Source organism: Panthera onca, chromosome C2 (assembly GCF_046562875.1).
Source record: "Panthera onca isolate mPanOnc1 chromosome C2, mPanOnc1 haplotype 2, whole genome shotgun sequence".
Lineage (NCBI taxonomy): Eukaryota > Metazoa > Chordata > Mammalia > Carnivora > Felidae > Panthera > Panthera onca.
The window spans coordinates 127,190,244-127,205,203 of record NC_138347.1 but is presented as its reverse complement, the minus strand read 5'-3'; the positions used below and the strand labels follow the sequence as shown (position 1 = coordinate 127,205,203).

The 14,960-nt window shown below is 38.2% G+C and overlaps 1 protein-coding gene across 2 annotated transcripts in view; it reads left to right on the top strand.

Moving 5' to 3' along the window:
• Positions 1-14,960, top strand: part of PPP2R3A (protein phosphatase 2 regulatory subunit B''alpha) — a 211,865-nt gene that overhangs the window by 33,923 nt on the left and 162,982 nt on the right. For both annotated transcript variants that reach the window (XM_060638723.3, XM_060638724.3), the window contains exon 3: positions 11,505-13,931. In XM_060638723.3, coding sequence (XP_060494706.1) covers positions 11,946-13,931 — 1,986 coding nt within the window. In that variant the 5' untranslated portion in view covers positions 11,505-11,945. The remainder of the gene's footprint in view (positions 1-11,504; positions 13,932-14,960) is intronic.

The following is a 14,960-nucleotide window of genomic DNA, read 5'->3' as shown; positions in this document are numbered from 1 at the left end:
CTCAACCTATTAACTACAAAAGAGAAATTGATTCATCAGATTATTAGAAATTAGTAGGATTAAGACCTCCTTTTCAAAAGCTTCTGCTAAGAAACTGAAAGCCAAAGACCAGAAGATAATACTCATAGCTAAAATATACAAATGTGCTTCTAGAACTCAATAATCAAAGACAACCTAAAAGAGTTGAATAAACACTTCATAAAAGAATATATATCTAAATTGTTAATAAGCATATGAAAAAATGCTCAATATCATTAGTCACCAGAGAAATGCAAATTAAATCCATAGTGAGATACCACTTCATATCCACTAAAATGGATAAAAGTAAAGTAACCGATAAGTATCCAAAAGGATATAGAGACACTACAGCTCCCAAGTATTGCTGATGAAAATGTGAAATGGTAGAACCACTTTGGGAAACAGTTCTACATGCTTATATAAAATTAAATGTGCAGAGGTTAGAGTGGGAGAGAGCCAAAGCATAAGAGACTGTTAAAAACTGAGAACAAACTGAGGGTAGATGGGGGGTGGGAGGGAGGGCAGGGTGGGTGATGGGTATTGAGGAGGGCACCTTTTGGGATGAGCACTGGGTGTTGTATGGAAACCAATTTGACAGTAAATTTCATATATTAAAAAAATTTAAAAATAAAAAAAATAAATAAAAAAAATAAATAAAATTAAATGTGCACTTGTCATGACTCAGTAATTCCACTGTTAATTACCCAGAAAAAATGAATGTATATCCACAAAGACTTTACTTGAATGTTCGTAGCAGCTTTAATTCATGCTAACCCAAACCAGAAATGACTCAAATGTCCATCAACTGGTGAGTAGAGAAGACAAATTTTGATACATTCATATAGTAAAATATCTACTAAGCAGTAAAAAGGAATATACAACTGATGCATGCGGTAACATGCCTGAATCTCAAAACCATTATGTTAAGTGAGAGAAACCAAACTAAAAAGTATGTGTATTGCATGATTACATTTGTATGAAGACCTAGAATCAGATCAGTGATTGTCAGATACTGCAGATCAGGGGAAATGATTGGCACAGGGATACTTTTAGGATGGCATAAATGTTTTGTCTTTTTTTTACGGCAGTGGTTACATGGTCCTTGTTAAATCTTATTGTACACTTAATATGTATATTTTTATTGTATGTAAATTACACATCAGTAAAGTTGATTTAAAATGAGAGTGAGGCTCCAGAAAGCTGAGAGGAAGCTCTCTGTGGGTAACATTTGTCAATTACTAGACTTCACTGTAATGTGATGTGGTTAGATGGGATTTCTAATCTCTAGTAAAGGATTCTTTAATCCACATTGGTGGATAGGAGGTAGAGGTAATCAGCCTGGTTTCTAGGGACCTAGACTTGGGCAGGGGAAAGTGGGCTTATTCAGAATGTAGACTTACTCAAATTCCAGTCCTTTACCATCCTCTCTGTCTGCCCCTGAGGTTGGTGCTTTCCTGGTTCAAGTTTTTTTTCACCAGCAAATAAACGTTCTCTCTTCCAAAGGGTGAAGGGGTGATTTTATGAGTTTGTGGAGTGAGACTGGGAAGGTCTATTCCTTTGTGGACTTTCAAACAGTCCCCCTATGTGCAGCCCATTTCTTTTTTCTTTTTTTAAAATTTTTTTTTAATGTTTGTTTATTTTTGAGAGACAGACAGAGTGCAAGCCAGGGAGGGGTAGATAGAGAGGGAAACAATCCGTAGCAGGCTTCAGGCTCCTAGCTGCCAGCACAGAGCCTGACCCGGGGCTCAAACTCACGAACCGTGAGGTCATGACCTGAGCCAAAGTCGGATGTTTAACCAAGGGAGCCACCCAGGCGCCCCTATCCTAGCCCATTTCTAAACCTAGACCTTTTTTGTGTTGTTCAGGGTGAATTGGTTTGCTTGACATTAGTATGCCTTCCTCCCCTACTCTGCTAAGTCATTTACTAATCATTCCTGCTTCTGTTTTCTATCTTCAAATGTAGTGATTTGGGGTTACAGGAGTCAGGGTCTTTGAATATGGAATTTACATTCCTGTTTTTATTCTTACTGGTTAGAGGATACCTTAAAACTGAAAATCTATGCTGTACATTTTTAATTTCAGCAATGTCAAACTCATTATAATTCTCCAAACACACAAGGCCTTTTGATATCTCTGTGCCTTTATAGAATTCCTTTTTGAATATAAGGTCTAGTTTAATCCCTTCTTCATTGTAAGCTCTTATCTTTCAAAATCCAGTTCTCTCCCTCCTAACTTTTGTCTGCAGCTTCTGTACCTTTGTTTCACAACAAATCCACTTCATCAGAAATAGCCATATAGCAGTTTTCTATGGAGGAATACATGGAGCCACTGGAAGGTACTTGTGAGACTAATTGTAAACCACTTAAAGTGGAAGAAATAATAAGTGCTGAATGAACTCTGAAATTGGATATGAACCACTTAGGCAGTTTGTTGGTACTAAAGAACCAGGAGAGACAAAAGGCTTGGGAGGTGGGTGAGCAACACACAGACACAGCAAGACCTGAGGTGGAATCAATGTAAATATGCAGAATAATTAACTAAGTTCCTGAGACATCTGTATTCTGTTCTCTACTTTCGATACAACAGATGTTCAGACTGAAAAATTGTGCTGTATATTTCGAGTCAAAGATTGTTTGAAACACTCATTTCATGTGCTATTAAGACAAAACATTCATGGGTGCCTGGGTGACTCAGTTGGTTAAGCATCCAACCCTTGATTTGATTTTGGCTCAGGTCATGATCTCATGGTTCATGAAATCAAGCCCTATGTCTGGCTCTGTGCTGACAGTGCAGAGCTTTCTTGGAATCTCTCCCTCTCTCTCTGTACCGCCCCCCAAAATAAATAAACATTTTTTTTAAAGAAAAAATTCAAAACTATGATACAATGCTTTCTTATCATTTAGAACTTTTTACTAATTGAAAGAGTTTTTTGGACTTATGTTGACAGGTGTTTGTATTTATCACTCTTGTGCATACATTGTCTTTGGGACTATCCCATAGTCTGGAATTTCTTTGAAATCCCACTTGCTAAGGTTACCAGTGATCTTCACATTGGCAAATCCAGTGGGTAATTTTTGTTTTGCTTTCACGTCTCAGCAGCATCCAATACGAGTGACCTCCATTTTGAGTCTCTCCTTCAGCCTCCGTGAGACTGCTTTCTCCTGGTTTCTGTGTTACTTATTGGCTCTTCCTTCTTATGTTTCCTCTAAAAATTCTGTTCCTCTGTTTAACCCAGAAGTGCCAGTGATCCCAGTTCTGTCCTCAGCCCAGAACTTTTCTCACTGTATGCACTCACCCTGAGTAACCTCTCAGGACTGCATTGCCAACCCAGTTCTTTCTGCTGTCCTCCAGATTTTTTTATTCACATGTCAGCACATTCGCCACTTACATATGCCACAGGTACCTCTTCACGCAACACATTCAGAAAAACACTCTATTTTTCTATGGTCACCCTCCCTTAAAACAAAAGCAAAAAGTCTGTGTTGGGAGTAGCAACACTAGTCCCCTAAAACCCAAGCCTTAAACACAAGATTCCTCCCTCTCATTTTCTCCTCCTCCTCTTCTGTGAATTCTTCTTCTTTGACTATCTAATCACTGCCCTCCTCTTTGTTAACTACTGCCACCTACTTGGTTTTGGTTCTCACCACTTCTTGCATGGATTATTACAATAGTTTCCTAATTGATTTCCATGTCTCCATTCAGCTGCTAGAATGATCTTTCTAAAATATAAATTTGATCCTGTTACTCCCCAGCCTAAAAGGTCTTTTACTTATGATTTTCAGAATTAAGTTCAGGCTCTTAATTTATCACACAAACCAGTCTATGGTCTAGTTCCTGCTGCTCTTCTGGTTTCCTCCCCTCTTGCTTGTCTGCACACTCCCCCCCAGTGAAATCAGCTGGAACTACTTGTAGTTCCAAACTCAACTGTGCCCTGTTAGGCCTCTGAGCTTTCACAAATATGTTTTCCTTTGTCTAGAGTATTCTTCTTTCCTTTTTGTCTAATTTTCGTTGATCCTTCAAAACTAGGTACATCCTTCCCTTATTTAGGAAGTCTTGCCTGACTCTTCAGTCTAATTTGGATGCTCTCTTTCAAAATAGACAAGAAGGCATAAAGAAAGGCTTCACAAATGAACACAAAATACAGAATGTCTATGAGGTAAATAAAAGAGTGTTCAGGCACAATTTAAAACAATGCGCTTCCATTTTTTCATCTGTCAAGTTAGCAAAGATTTAAAGGAGTGATGTCTCTCAAGGAGAACATGGGGAAATGGGTCCAATCCTACCCTGATATTGGAAGTATTAATTTGTCATTTTTCTGGAGGAAAAATTGACCTTGTATATCTAAGAATCTTTAAGATGTGTACACATACATACACAACACTGCTTTTGACTTGGCATTCTGCTACTTAGAATATATCTTAAGAAAATAGGGGTGCCTGGATGGTTCAGTTGGTCAAGCATCCTACTTTGCCTCAGGTCATGATCTCACAATTTGTGGGTTCAAGCCCCTCATCAGGCTCTGTGCTGACAGGTCAGAGCCTGGAGCCTGCTTCAGATTCTGTCTCTCTCTCTCTCTCTCTGCCCCGCTCATGCTCTGTCTCTCTCTCTCTCTCAAAAATAAATAAACATTAAAAAAAAGGGGGGACACCTGGGTGGCTCAGTCAGTTAAGCATCTGACTTCAGTGCAGGTCATGATCTCATAGCTCATGAGTTCAAGCCCTGGGTTGGGTTCTGTGCTGAAAGCTCAGAGCCTGTAGCCTGCTTTGGATTTTGTGTCTCTCCCTTGCTCTCCGCCCCTCCCCCACTTGCACTCTGTCTGTGTTTCTCAAAAATAAATAAGTGTTTAAAAAAATTTTTTTTATTTTTTTAATTTTATTTATTTATTTATTTATTTTTTAATGTTTATTTATTTTTGAGACAGAGAGAGACAGAGCATGAACTGGGGAGGGGCAGAGAGAGAGGGAGACACAGACTCGGAAGCAGGCTCCAGGCTCTGAGCCATCAGCCCAGAGCCCGACGCGGGGCTCGAACTCACGGACCGCGAGATCATGACCTGAGCTGAAGTCGGACGCTTAACCGACTGCGCCACCCAGGCGCCCCTAAAAAATTTTTTTAAAAAGAATAGACAACTATGTAAAGTGTATGTATAGAATGTCGTTATTTATTTAAGACAAAAAATAATAAAAAACCCAAAAGTATAGCAGTGGTAGATATCTAAATTATTATATCCATATGGTAGAATATTATATATCCATTAAAATGATCTAGATCTGTTTTGACATGGAATATATTCATGAGATATTGCTAACTTGAAGTAAGTTTTAAAGTACATAGTATTGTCAAATTTTTGTACAAAATACACATTTATAAATTTTCATAAGAAAATGTCGGTATATCTATCCATAAAAATATTAACTGGTTATTTCTGAATGGTGTTATGGGTAATTATGTTTTTTGCTTAAGAACATTTTCTACCTTTTCTGACAAGAAAAGGTATTAATTGTGAGAGCAAATGGGGGAAAACAGAAACCCAACCCTATTGCTCCTGATTCCCACTGTGCTTGATTTTCTCATTGCCCTCAAACAGTAAGTACACTCAGGGCCACTGTAATGAATTATTCTGGGCCTGACTCAGAGTAGGAAATGTTTGATGAGTGAACTAACTATACCAACAACAGCTAACAGTGATGGAGCATTTCTTTTGTCTTAGGCATTGTTCTAAGCATTTGACATGTTCACTTAGGCCTCATGTTATGGGTACTGTTATTATCTCTGTTTTGAGGGTGAAACAGCTGACAAAAATTAACCAGCTTATGTAAGGCCGTTAGTGGCAGGGTGGGGATTCAAACCCATGTAGCCTGACTTTCACTTAGAGACATAAGATAGCATGGGGGTTCTGAATTACAAAGATTATGATCTCTCTGATTGAGACTGGTTGGATTAGATTCCATGTCTAGGATTCCAGCTGAACAATTGGGCATCAGTTAATCGTGGTCTGAATAAAAGGGCAGAATTTGACACCCACAGATCTGAACTAAATACCAGGGAAGTAATCTTGGTTTCTTTAGCATTTTATATAAAAAAAAAAAAACTCAAATCATTTTAGACTGTAAACTTCTCATTCAAATTGGTGCCACCCCTTGGGGTTTGGCTTTGTTATATGCTTCCTCCCTCTTCCAATTACTTCCCTTCCAAACTTTAACTTAGAGAACTAAATTTGCAATTAGTTCTTTAACTCTTCTTCCCACTTTTTTTCTCAGTGAAATTACCTATGGCAACTTCATCATATTGCGTTTTTAAAACCTATCAATCTTCCTTTTTGCCATATATTTTTTTCTTCATGCTTTTCTTTTATTTTTTTAATATGAAATTTATTGTCAAATTGGTTTCATACAATACCCAGTGCTCATCGCAACAGGTGCCCTCCTCAATGCCCATCACCCACTTTCCCGTCTCCCCCACTCTCCATCAACCCTCAGTTTATTCTCAGTTTTTAAGAGGCTCTTATGATTTGGCTCCCTCTGTCCCCCTTCTTTTTTTCCTTCCCCTCCCCCATGGTCTTCTGTAAAGTTTCTCAGGATCCACATAAGAGTGAAAACATATGGTATCTGTCTTTCTCTGTATGACTTATTTCACTTAGCATACCACTCTCCAGTTCCATCCTTTTGTTGCTACAAAAGGCCATATTTCATTCTTTCTCATTGCCAAGTAGTATTCCATTGTGTATATAAACCACAATTTCTTTATCCATTCATCAGTTGATGGACATATAGGTTCTTTCTGTAATTTGGCTCTTGTTGGAAGTGCTGCTATAAACATTCAGGTACAAGTGCCCCTGTGCATCAGCACTCCTGTGTCCCTTAGGTAAATTCCTAGCAGTGCTATTGCTGGGTCACAGGGTAGATCTATTTTTAATTTTTTGAGGAACCTCCACACTGATTTCCAGAGCAGCTGCACCAGTTTGCATTCCCACCAACAGTGCAAGAGGGTTCCCGTTTCTCCACATCCTCTCCAGCATCTATAGTCTCCTGATTTGTTCATTTTAGCCACTCTGACTGGCGTGAGGTGGTATCTCAGTGTGGTTTTGATTTGTATTTCCCTGATGAGGAGTGACGTTGAGCATCTTTTCACATGCCTGTTGGCCATCTGGATATCTTCTTTAGAGAAGTGTCTATTCATGTTTTCTGCCCATTTCTTCACTGGATTATTTGTTTTTTGAGTGTGGAGTTTGGTGAGTTCTTTATAGATTTTGGATACTATTTGGATACTATAGATTTTTGGATACTAGCCCTGTGTCATTTGCAAATATATTTTCCCATTCCGTTGGTTACCTTTTAGTTTTGTTGATTGTTTCCTTTGCAGTGCAGAAGCTTTTTATCTTCATGAGGTCCCAGTAGTTCATTTTTGCTTTTAATTCCCTTGCCTTTGGAGATATGTCAAGTAAGAAATTGCTGCAGCTGAGGTCAGAGAGGTTTTTTCCTGCTTTGTCCTCTAGGGTTTTGATGGTTTCCTGTCTCACATTCAGGTCCTGTATCCATTTTGAGTTTATTTTTGTGAGTGGTGTAAGAAAGTGATCTAGTTTCATTCTTCTGAATGTTGCTGTCCAGTTCTCCCAGCACCATTTGTTAAAGAGACTGTCTTTTTTCCGTTGGATGTTCTTTCCTGCTTTGTCAAAGATGAGTTGACCATACTTTTGTGGGTCCAGTTCTGGAGTGTCTATTCTATTCCATTGGTCTTTGTGTCTGTTTTTGTCATGCTTTTCTTTTAAAGTCTTAGAATTTCTGAAAGCTACATTCCTATTCTGTATAATATGGTGGCTACTTCTATGTGAGTCTAAAATAATTTCAAAATTAAAAATTTTTTAATAAAATTAAAATTCAGCTCTTCAGTTACACTAGCCACATTTAAAGTGCCCAATAACTCCATGTGGCTAATGGGATTTACATCAGAACAGATAAAGAATATTTCCATCAACACAGAATGTTTTATTGGGCAATGCTGGTCTAAAAGCACATGTCTGTCTTAAGCCAGTGTTCTCTCTTCCTTAACTATTTCAAATTCATGTGGTATATACACATGAATACTTGTGTTTTCTGTCATGTTACCTTATCAACTGGTTGTTTTGGTTATATCAAAGGTTAGAGAAATACTTTTTTAATTTCTCAAATTTCAGAGAAATAGTCCTTATGTTAATTTAGGAATTTATCACATATTCATAGGTTTCTGGATATTTAAATTTTCTAACACTCATGTATTTTGCCTCTGAACCAGTTTTATCACCTATATTATCAACTGTATTAGGATATAGTCCTAATATCTCTTACATAATTATCCAAATATACTTTATTGGTAATATCCCTTGTTTTCCTTTCCTTTCATCCCTTATCATTACCCAAAAGCTCTTGAAAAATTTTGGATTTCTAAAAGATGCATAGGTTTTCACGTTTGGTGTTATTTCTTCCCCCTCTTTTGTGCATCTCTTGGAAAGGTAATTCCTTCTATTGCCATGTTCTAATATTTTGTCCCAAAACACCTCTTGGCTTCTTTGCATTTTCAGTTAAGAATTACTGGCCACTTCCTTTACTATGGAACTTCTTTCTGCTTCAGCTTCATCCTTCATGAGAGCTAGTTCTATAGTTTTATATAAGCCACCATCTCAGATTGGAAGGCAAGGAAGTAGAGGAAAATGCAGTAACTGAAGATCTATTCACGTAGCAACAAAGTTAAGACACTGAAGGATAAGAATGAGATGGGTGTGGGGGGGTGACACACCTGAGGAAAACCACAAAGACAGAACTAAAGGAATATTGGAATTAAGATTTAGATCTTCCTGGGTAGAAAATCTGAATATTAATAGTGATGTCAGTGTTTCTTCAAAATAATTCATAAGTTTATTGCAATTGTAATGAAATTGCAATAGCATTTTTTCTTAAAACTTGACAACTCAAAAAATACATCTGGAAGACCATCAAAGAATATTTGGAGTATAAAAAAGACAGTGGGGCACCTAAGTGGCTCAGTTGCTTAAGCATCTGAGTCTTGATTTCGACTCTTGATTTCATGTACTCATGGTTCGTGAGTTTGAGCCCTGCATTAGGTTCCATGCTGACAGTGTGGAGCCTACTTCTCTCCCTCTCCCTCTCTCTCTGCCCCTCACCCCCTTCAATAAATAAATAAATAAAATTAAAAAAATCATAATTAGGGATATGGGAAGCAAAAACAGTAAAACTTAAAACAACCGTAATTACAATAGGGTAGGACTGGCGTAAAAACAGAGTAATCATTGAATCCAGAGAGCCAGGAAATGTACTCTAGCATAAGAATTCAACAAAATAAAAGGTTCTTCATAAGTTAATTGTATGTGTATTCACTAAGTCTCTAATACCTAAATGACCAAAAGATAGGAAGAGACAATTTACCAAAGAAGAAATGTAATAAGCAAAAAAGAGTTTTCTAGGATTGAAGAAATAAAAATGAAATTAAAGTTCTTTTTCTCATTAAGTGGATAAAGATTGTCATTGTTAAAATGCCACTGCTTTTGATGATGTAGTGAAATTGATGCTGTCCTTCATTTCCATCATCATCTCCTTACTATCATTGCTTCACTGCATTATTCTTGGTTTAGTAATACTGCACATCCATCCTTTGCAAATCCTATTTGGCTCTACCTTTGATATAGATACAGCATCTAAACTTCTCCACTATTACTCTCCTGCTCCAAGCCCCCAAGCCTTCTTGCCCAGTTTATTGCAGTAGCCTCTAATTTGTTTCTCTGATGTTTGTCTTGCTCCTTCACAGTTTCTTCTGAATATAGCAGCCAAAATTACCAATTTAAAATGTAAGTCTGATCATGTAATTCCTCTGCTCAGTAGCCATCAGTTGTTTCCCAGCTTGCTCAGGATAAAGCCAAATTCATCATAAGAATCTACATATTCTGCATGATTTAGACTCCCACCTTTCCTTTCTGACCTTACCTTCCACACTACCTCACTTGCATTCTCCGTCCAAGTCACTTTAGCCTCCTTGTCATTCTTTTAGTAAATCAAGCATACTCTCACCTCAGGGCCTTTGCACCTATAGTTAACTCTGTCTGAGATGATTTAGCCCAAAATGCCTCCTCAGTGTGTTCTCTCTTTTCTTTCAGGTCTTGGTTCAGATGTCAGTGAGGTCTTCCCTGACTGCGCATTATAACCCTTCTCATTCTTTCTGAACCCCTGTCCTGCTTCATTTTTCTCCATAGCACATGTCACCATGTTTAAGTTACATGTTTACATACATGTTGTTTTTCTTTTTCCAACTAGATTATTAACTCCATAAGAATAGGGACTTTATTTTATTCACTGCTGTATCCCTAGCACTTAACAAGTGCCTGGCATATAGTAGGCACTCAGTATGTATGTATATATTTATTTTTATGTTGTTTATTTTTGAGAGAGAAAATGAGCAGGGAAGCGGCAGGGAGAGAGAGAGAGAGAGAGAGAGAGAATGAATGAATCTGAAGCAGGCTCCATGCTGTCAACGCACAGCCCAAGAGAGAGAGAGAGAGAAAATCTGAAGCAGGCTCCATGTTGTCAATGCACAGCCCGAGAGAGAGAGAGAGAGAGAGAGAGAGAGAGAGAGAATCTGAAGCAGGCTCCATACTGTCAACGCACAGCCCAACACAGGGCTTGAACTCACCAACCGTGAGATCGTGACCTGAGCTGAAGTCAGTCACTCAACCCACTGAGCCACCCAGGCACCCTAGGCACTCAGTATTTATTGAGCAAGTAAATTGAACCTTTTTAGAAAGTATCCACAGCATGGTTTAAAAGCCTTTTTTTTTTTTAGTCAGGATGATTAAGTAAACTCTGTCCATTTGGTAATAAGAGATCTGCATGTGGCAGGGTCTGAGAGGATAGGATCAAGAGCAGTAATGAAGGCTGTTTCTTTCTTAGGTGGTAAGAAAAGGGAAGATGATGAAAGAATAATTTCCAAGTATAGAGGAAGTTATAGAATCAAGGACAAGCACTGTGTGTTGGCAGTCTTTGAGAAGATTAGGTTGATGGAAGTAAAAGGTTGGTTCAGGGCCATAGCAGAAAATAAAGTTATAGGTGGATGGGAACAGATGTTGAAAGTCTTGAAAATAAGTCAAGACTTATTTAGGATGTGTAGGATGCATGATGGAGATCAGGAGTGTGAATTCTTGAACGGTGAGGGATAAAAAAGCCATCTAAATCTAAGCTTTTTGGTGTTGTGTAAGGTGGCAAGGAGGGTAGGGTAAGAAATATCAACTGGAAGGCAGTTGTAACAAGGCAGAGTTGAGGTAGTAATACTCTCATAGTAAGGAGTACAGGGTGTGATGAAACAAAGACATGAATCAAAGATAAGCAGTGATATGGCAAAGAATAAGGCTTGGTGATTAACTGCAGTGGGGGGGCAAAAGAGGAAATAAAAGAACTCTCAGTATTAAGAAATCGTATTTTTAAAATTCTTTTCTTTTTTTTTAGGTTTGTCACTCACAAAAAAAAAATGGATCATTTAAATCTTTGGAGGACTGAGTTATCACAATACTTCTGTACTTCCAACTAAGATTTATGACAGTAAATTTATGGCAATAAGTTTCTGCATCATAGAACTGCTGAAGAACTAAAAGACGATTTTATAAACTTACAGTATTATGAGATTACTAAATAAAACTAAAGAACACAATTATTAAATTATTAGACTTGCTAATAATACAAGCACATATGTGCAGTAGCTACTGTATCCTGACAGTTACCAAACCTCAAATTTAGATGTTTTTTTCTTTGTGGGAAAGGTCATTTTATTTGCAAGAAACCACTGAACATTGTCATCAAGTATATTTTCACCTGAGTGTAAGTTAAGAGGATTTACTTGAAATAAGTTCTAGAAGATTCCAACTCCCATCACTGAGTGGATTCGATATTATGGCAGCAACTTACAGACTTGTAGTCAGTACTGTGAACCACTACAGCAGTGTGGTGATAGACCGACGTTTTGAGCAAGCTATACATTATTGCACTGGAACCTGCCACACCTTTACACATGGAGTTGATTGCATTGTGGTACATCATAGTGTTTGTGCAGACCTCTTGCACATCCCTGTGTCTCAGTTCAAAGATGCAGATCTGAACTCTATGTTTCTACCCCACGAAAATGGGTTTTCCTCAGCTGAGGGTGACTATCACCAGCAGGCCCTAACAGGCATACCCAGGGTCAAGAAAGGATCTACATTTCAGAACACCTGTAACTTAAAAGACATTGCAGGAGAAGCAATCAGTTTTGCTAGCGGGAAAATAAAAGAATTTTCCTTTGAAAAGCTCAAAAACTCTAACCATGCAGCTTACAAAAAGGGAAGAAAAGTTAAGTCTGACTCATTTAATAGGAGGTCAGTTGATTTTGACTTGCTCTGTGGCCATTATAACAATGATGGGAACTCCCCATCCTTTGGTTTACTCCGGAGTTCCTCAGTTGAGGAAAAATCTTTGTCCCATAGAAACTCACTTGATGCAAACTTGACATCAGTGCTTCTTCACAACTTCTCTGAAGAAGACCTGGTTACTCAGATTTTGGAAAAACATAAAATAGATAATTTTTCTTCTGGAACAGACATAAAGATGTGCTTGGACATCTTGCTGAAATGCTCTGAGGATTTGAAAAAATGCACAGATATCATAAAACAATGCATAAAGAAAAAGTCAGGGAGTAGCATCAATGAAGGAAATGGTAATGATGCAATTTCTAGCTCTGAAACTGTCTATATGAATGTAATGACCAGGTTAGCATCCTATCTGAAAAAGCTACCGTTTGAATTCATGCAGCCTGGGAATAATGATGCTATAGATTTAACAGAACTCGTCAGTAATATGCCCAGTTTACAACTGACTCCCTTTTCCCCAGTATTTGGCACTGAACAACCCCCTAAATATGAAGATGTTGTCCAGCTCTCAGCCCCTGACTCTGGACAGTTTCAAACTATAGAACTGCAAGATGACAAACACAGTTCTAGGAAAACAGACGCTGTAAGTTCCATTCCAAATAACTCTACAAATCCCTTATATAACTCTGAAGTAAATGATCCCAGAACCCTAAAAGATACCCAGCTTCAATCACAGTCATTAACCATGAACCCTTTAGAAAATGTTTCTTCTAGTGACCTAATGGAAACCCTTTATATTGAAGAAGAGTCTGATGGAAAGAAAGCATCAGATAAAGGACAAAGGGCAGAGAATGGACCTGGTCAATTGTTAAATGAAGATAAAGCAGAATTTTCAAACCGTGTTACTCATCTTAAAAAATGTCCTGCCTCTGTGCAAAATGAAAGTGGTAAGATATTTGAGAAGCCAGTTGTTAATCTACCTGAGGAGGATTTTAAATCAAAAGTTCCTAAAGTTGAAGAGGGAGGCCACAGAGATTTTATGAATCTTAACAGCCAGGAGGAGATAGATAAATTGTTAATGGATTTGGAATCATTTTCACAGAAAATGGAGACCTCTCTAAGAGAGCCACTTGCCAAAGGTAAAAGCTCTAACTCTCTAAGTAGTCCTAGTCCATTAACTAGTCAGCTTCCTATAGATCTTGAACCTAAATCTAAAGTCTCTGCAGCCACCGAGAAAGTCTCGCCTTCCTGTCTAACAAGGATTATTGAAACCAATGGACACAAAATAGAGGAGGAGGATCGAGTCCTCTTACTACGAATTCTAGAAAGCATTGAAGACTTTGCTCAAGAACTAGTTGAATGCAAATCGGGCAGAGGTAGCCTATCACAAGAAAAGGAAATGATGCAGATTCTACAGGAAACCTTGACCACTTCCTCCCAGGCCAATTTATCAGTCTGTAGAAGTCCTGTTGGTGATAAAGCTAAAGAAAGTACTTCAGTGGTTTTGATTCAGCAGACCCCAGAGGTGATCAAGGTAAGATCCAACAATCTGGAGTCCTGACAAGTATCCATGGAAATGTTTTAATGTGTGCAGAACTTGTGAATAAATACTATTTGTGTTAACCATTTCATATTCTACTAAAGTTCCTGCCTTACGCTAGGCATGGTCTCATTCAGTTCATTAAAAAAAGAACTAAAAAGCAAGGCTTTAGAGTTAGGCAGACATTTCAATTGCCCTCCTCACACCTTTCATCTCTCTAGCTCTGTGACCAAAGGAAAGTTACTTAGCCTTAATATCCTCATCTGTGTAATGGAAATAATAAGGATCAAGATAACTTAGGTGAAATACAAGCAAGGTGCCTTACACAAATTAGGCATTTAATATTAATCCTTATACTTCCAGTCAGCCATGCATCAATATATGCATGTGTAGACTATAAAGTGCAGTGTGGGGTACCAAAAAAAGGGAGGACATGATTCCTTAAAGACTTTAACATCTAGTTGAGAAAATGAAACTGACATACCGGAAACAGTTCATGAACATGTAGGCCCTTGTCTGAAAATGTTGTTAGTAAAATAGGGTCTTCAAAGAAGGTAAAGACTAGAGTGTATGAGATTTGCTTCTTCATGCAAGTGGGAATAAATACCATTCTAGGGTCACAGGATAGTAGTGTTTTCAAAAGGCTTTGAATCTACCCTGCTACTGGTAGTATAGCTTTAATAATTCCTGAAAGGCAGTTATCTTCCCCCTTGGGTGTATGTGTGTATGTCTTAGCACAACAGTTATTTCTTGTTCGTTTTCTATGTCTAACATGGGTTGGCAGTAGGTTCTGCTCCACCTCACTCAGGGACCCAGGGTGATAGATGCTCTGTGTTCCTATAGCTGCCCCATTGTCCCATCTGGAATACATGACTTATAAGTTCACAGAGGATGGGGAAGAAAGAGATGTTGCTTTTTACTGCCTTATTCCCACATGTGACACACTTCCCATCCACTCACAGTCCAGTGATTTCAGCCCAAAAGCTAAGAAACACAGGGAAGCATATAGAATATACCTAGTGA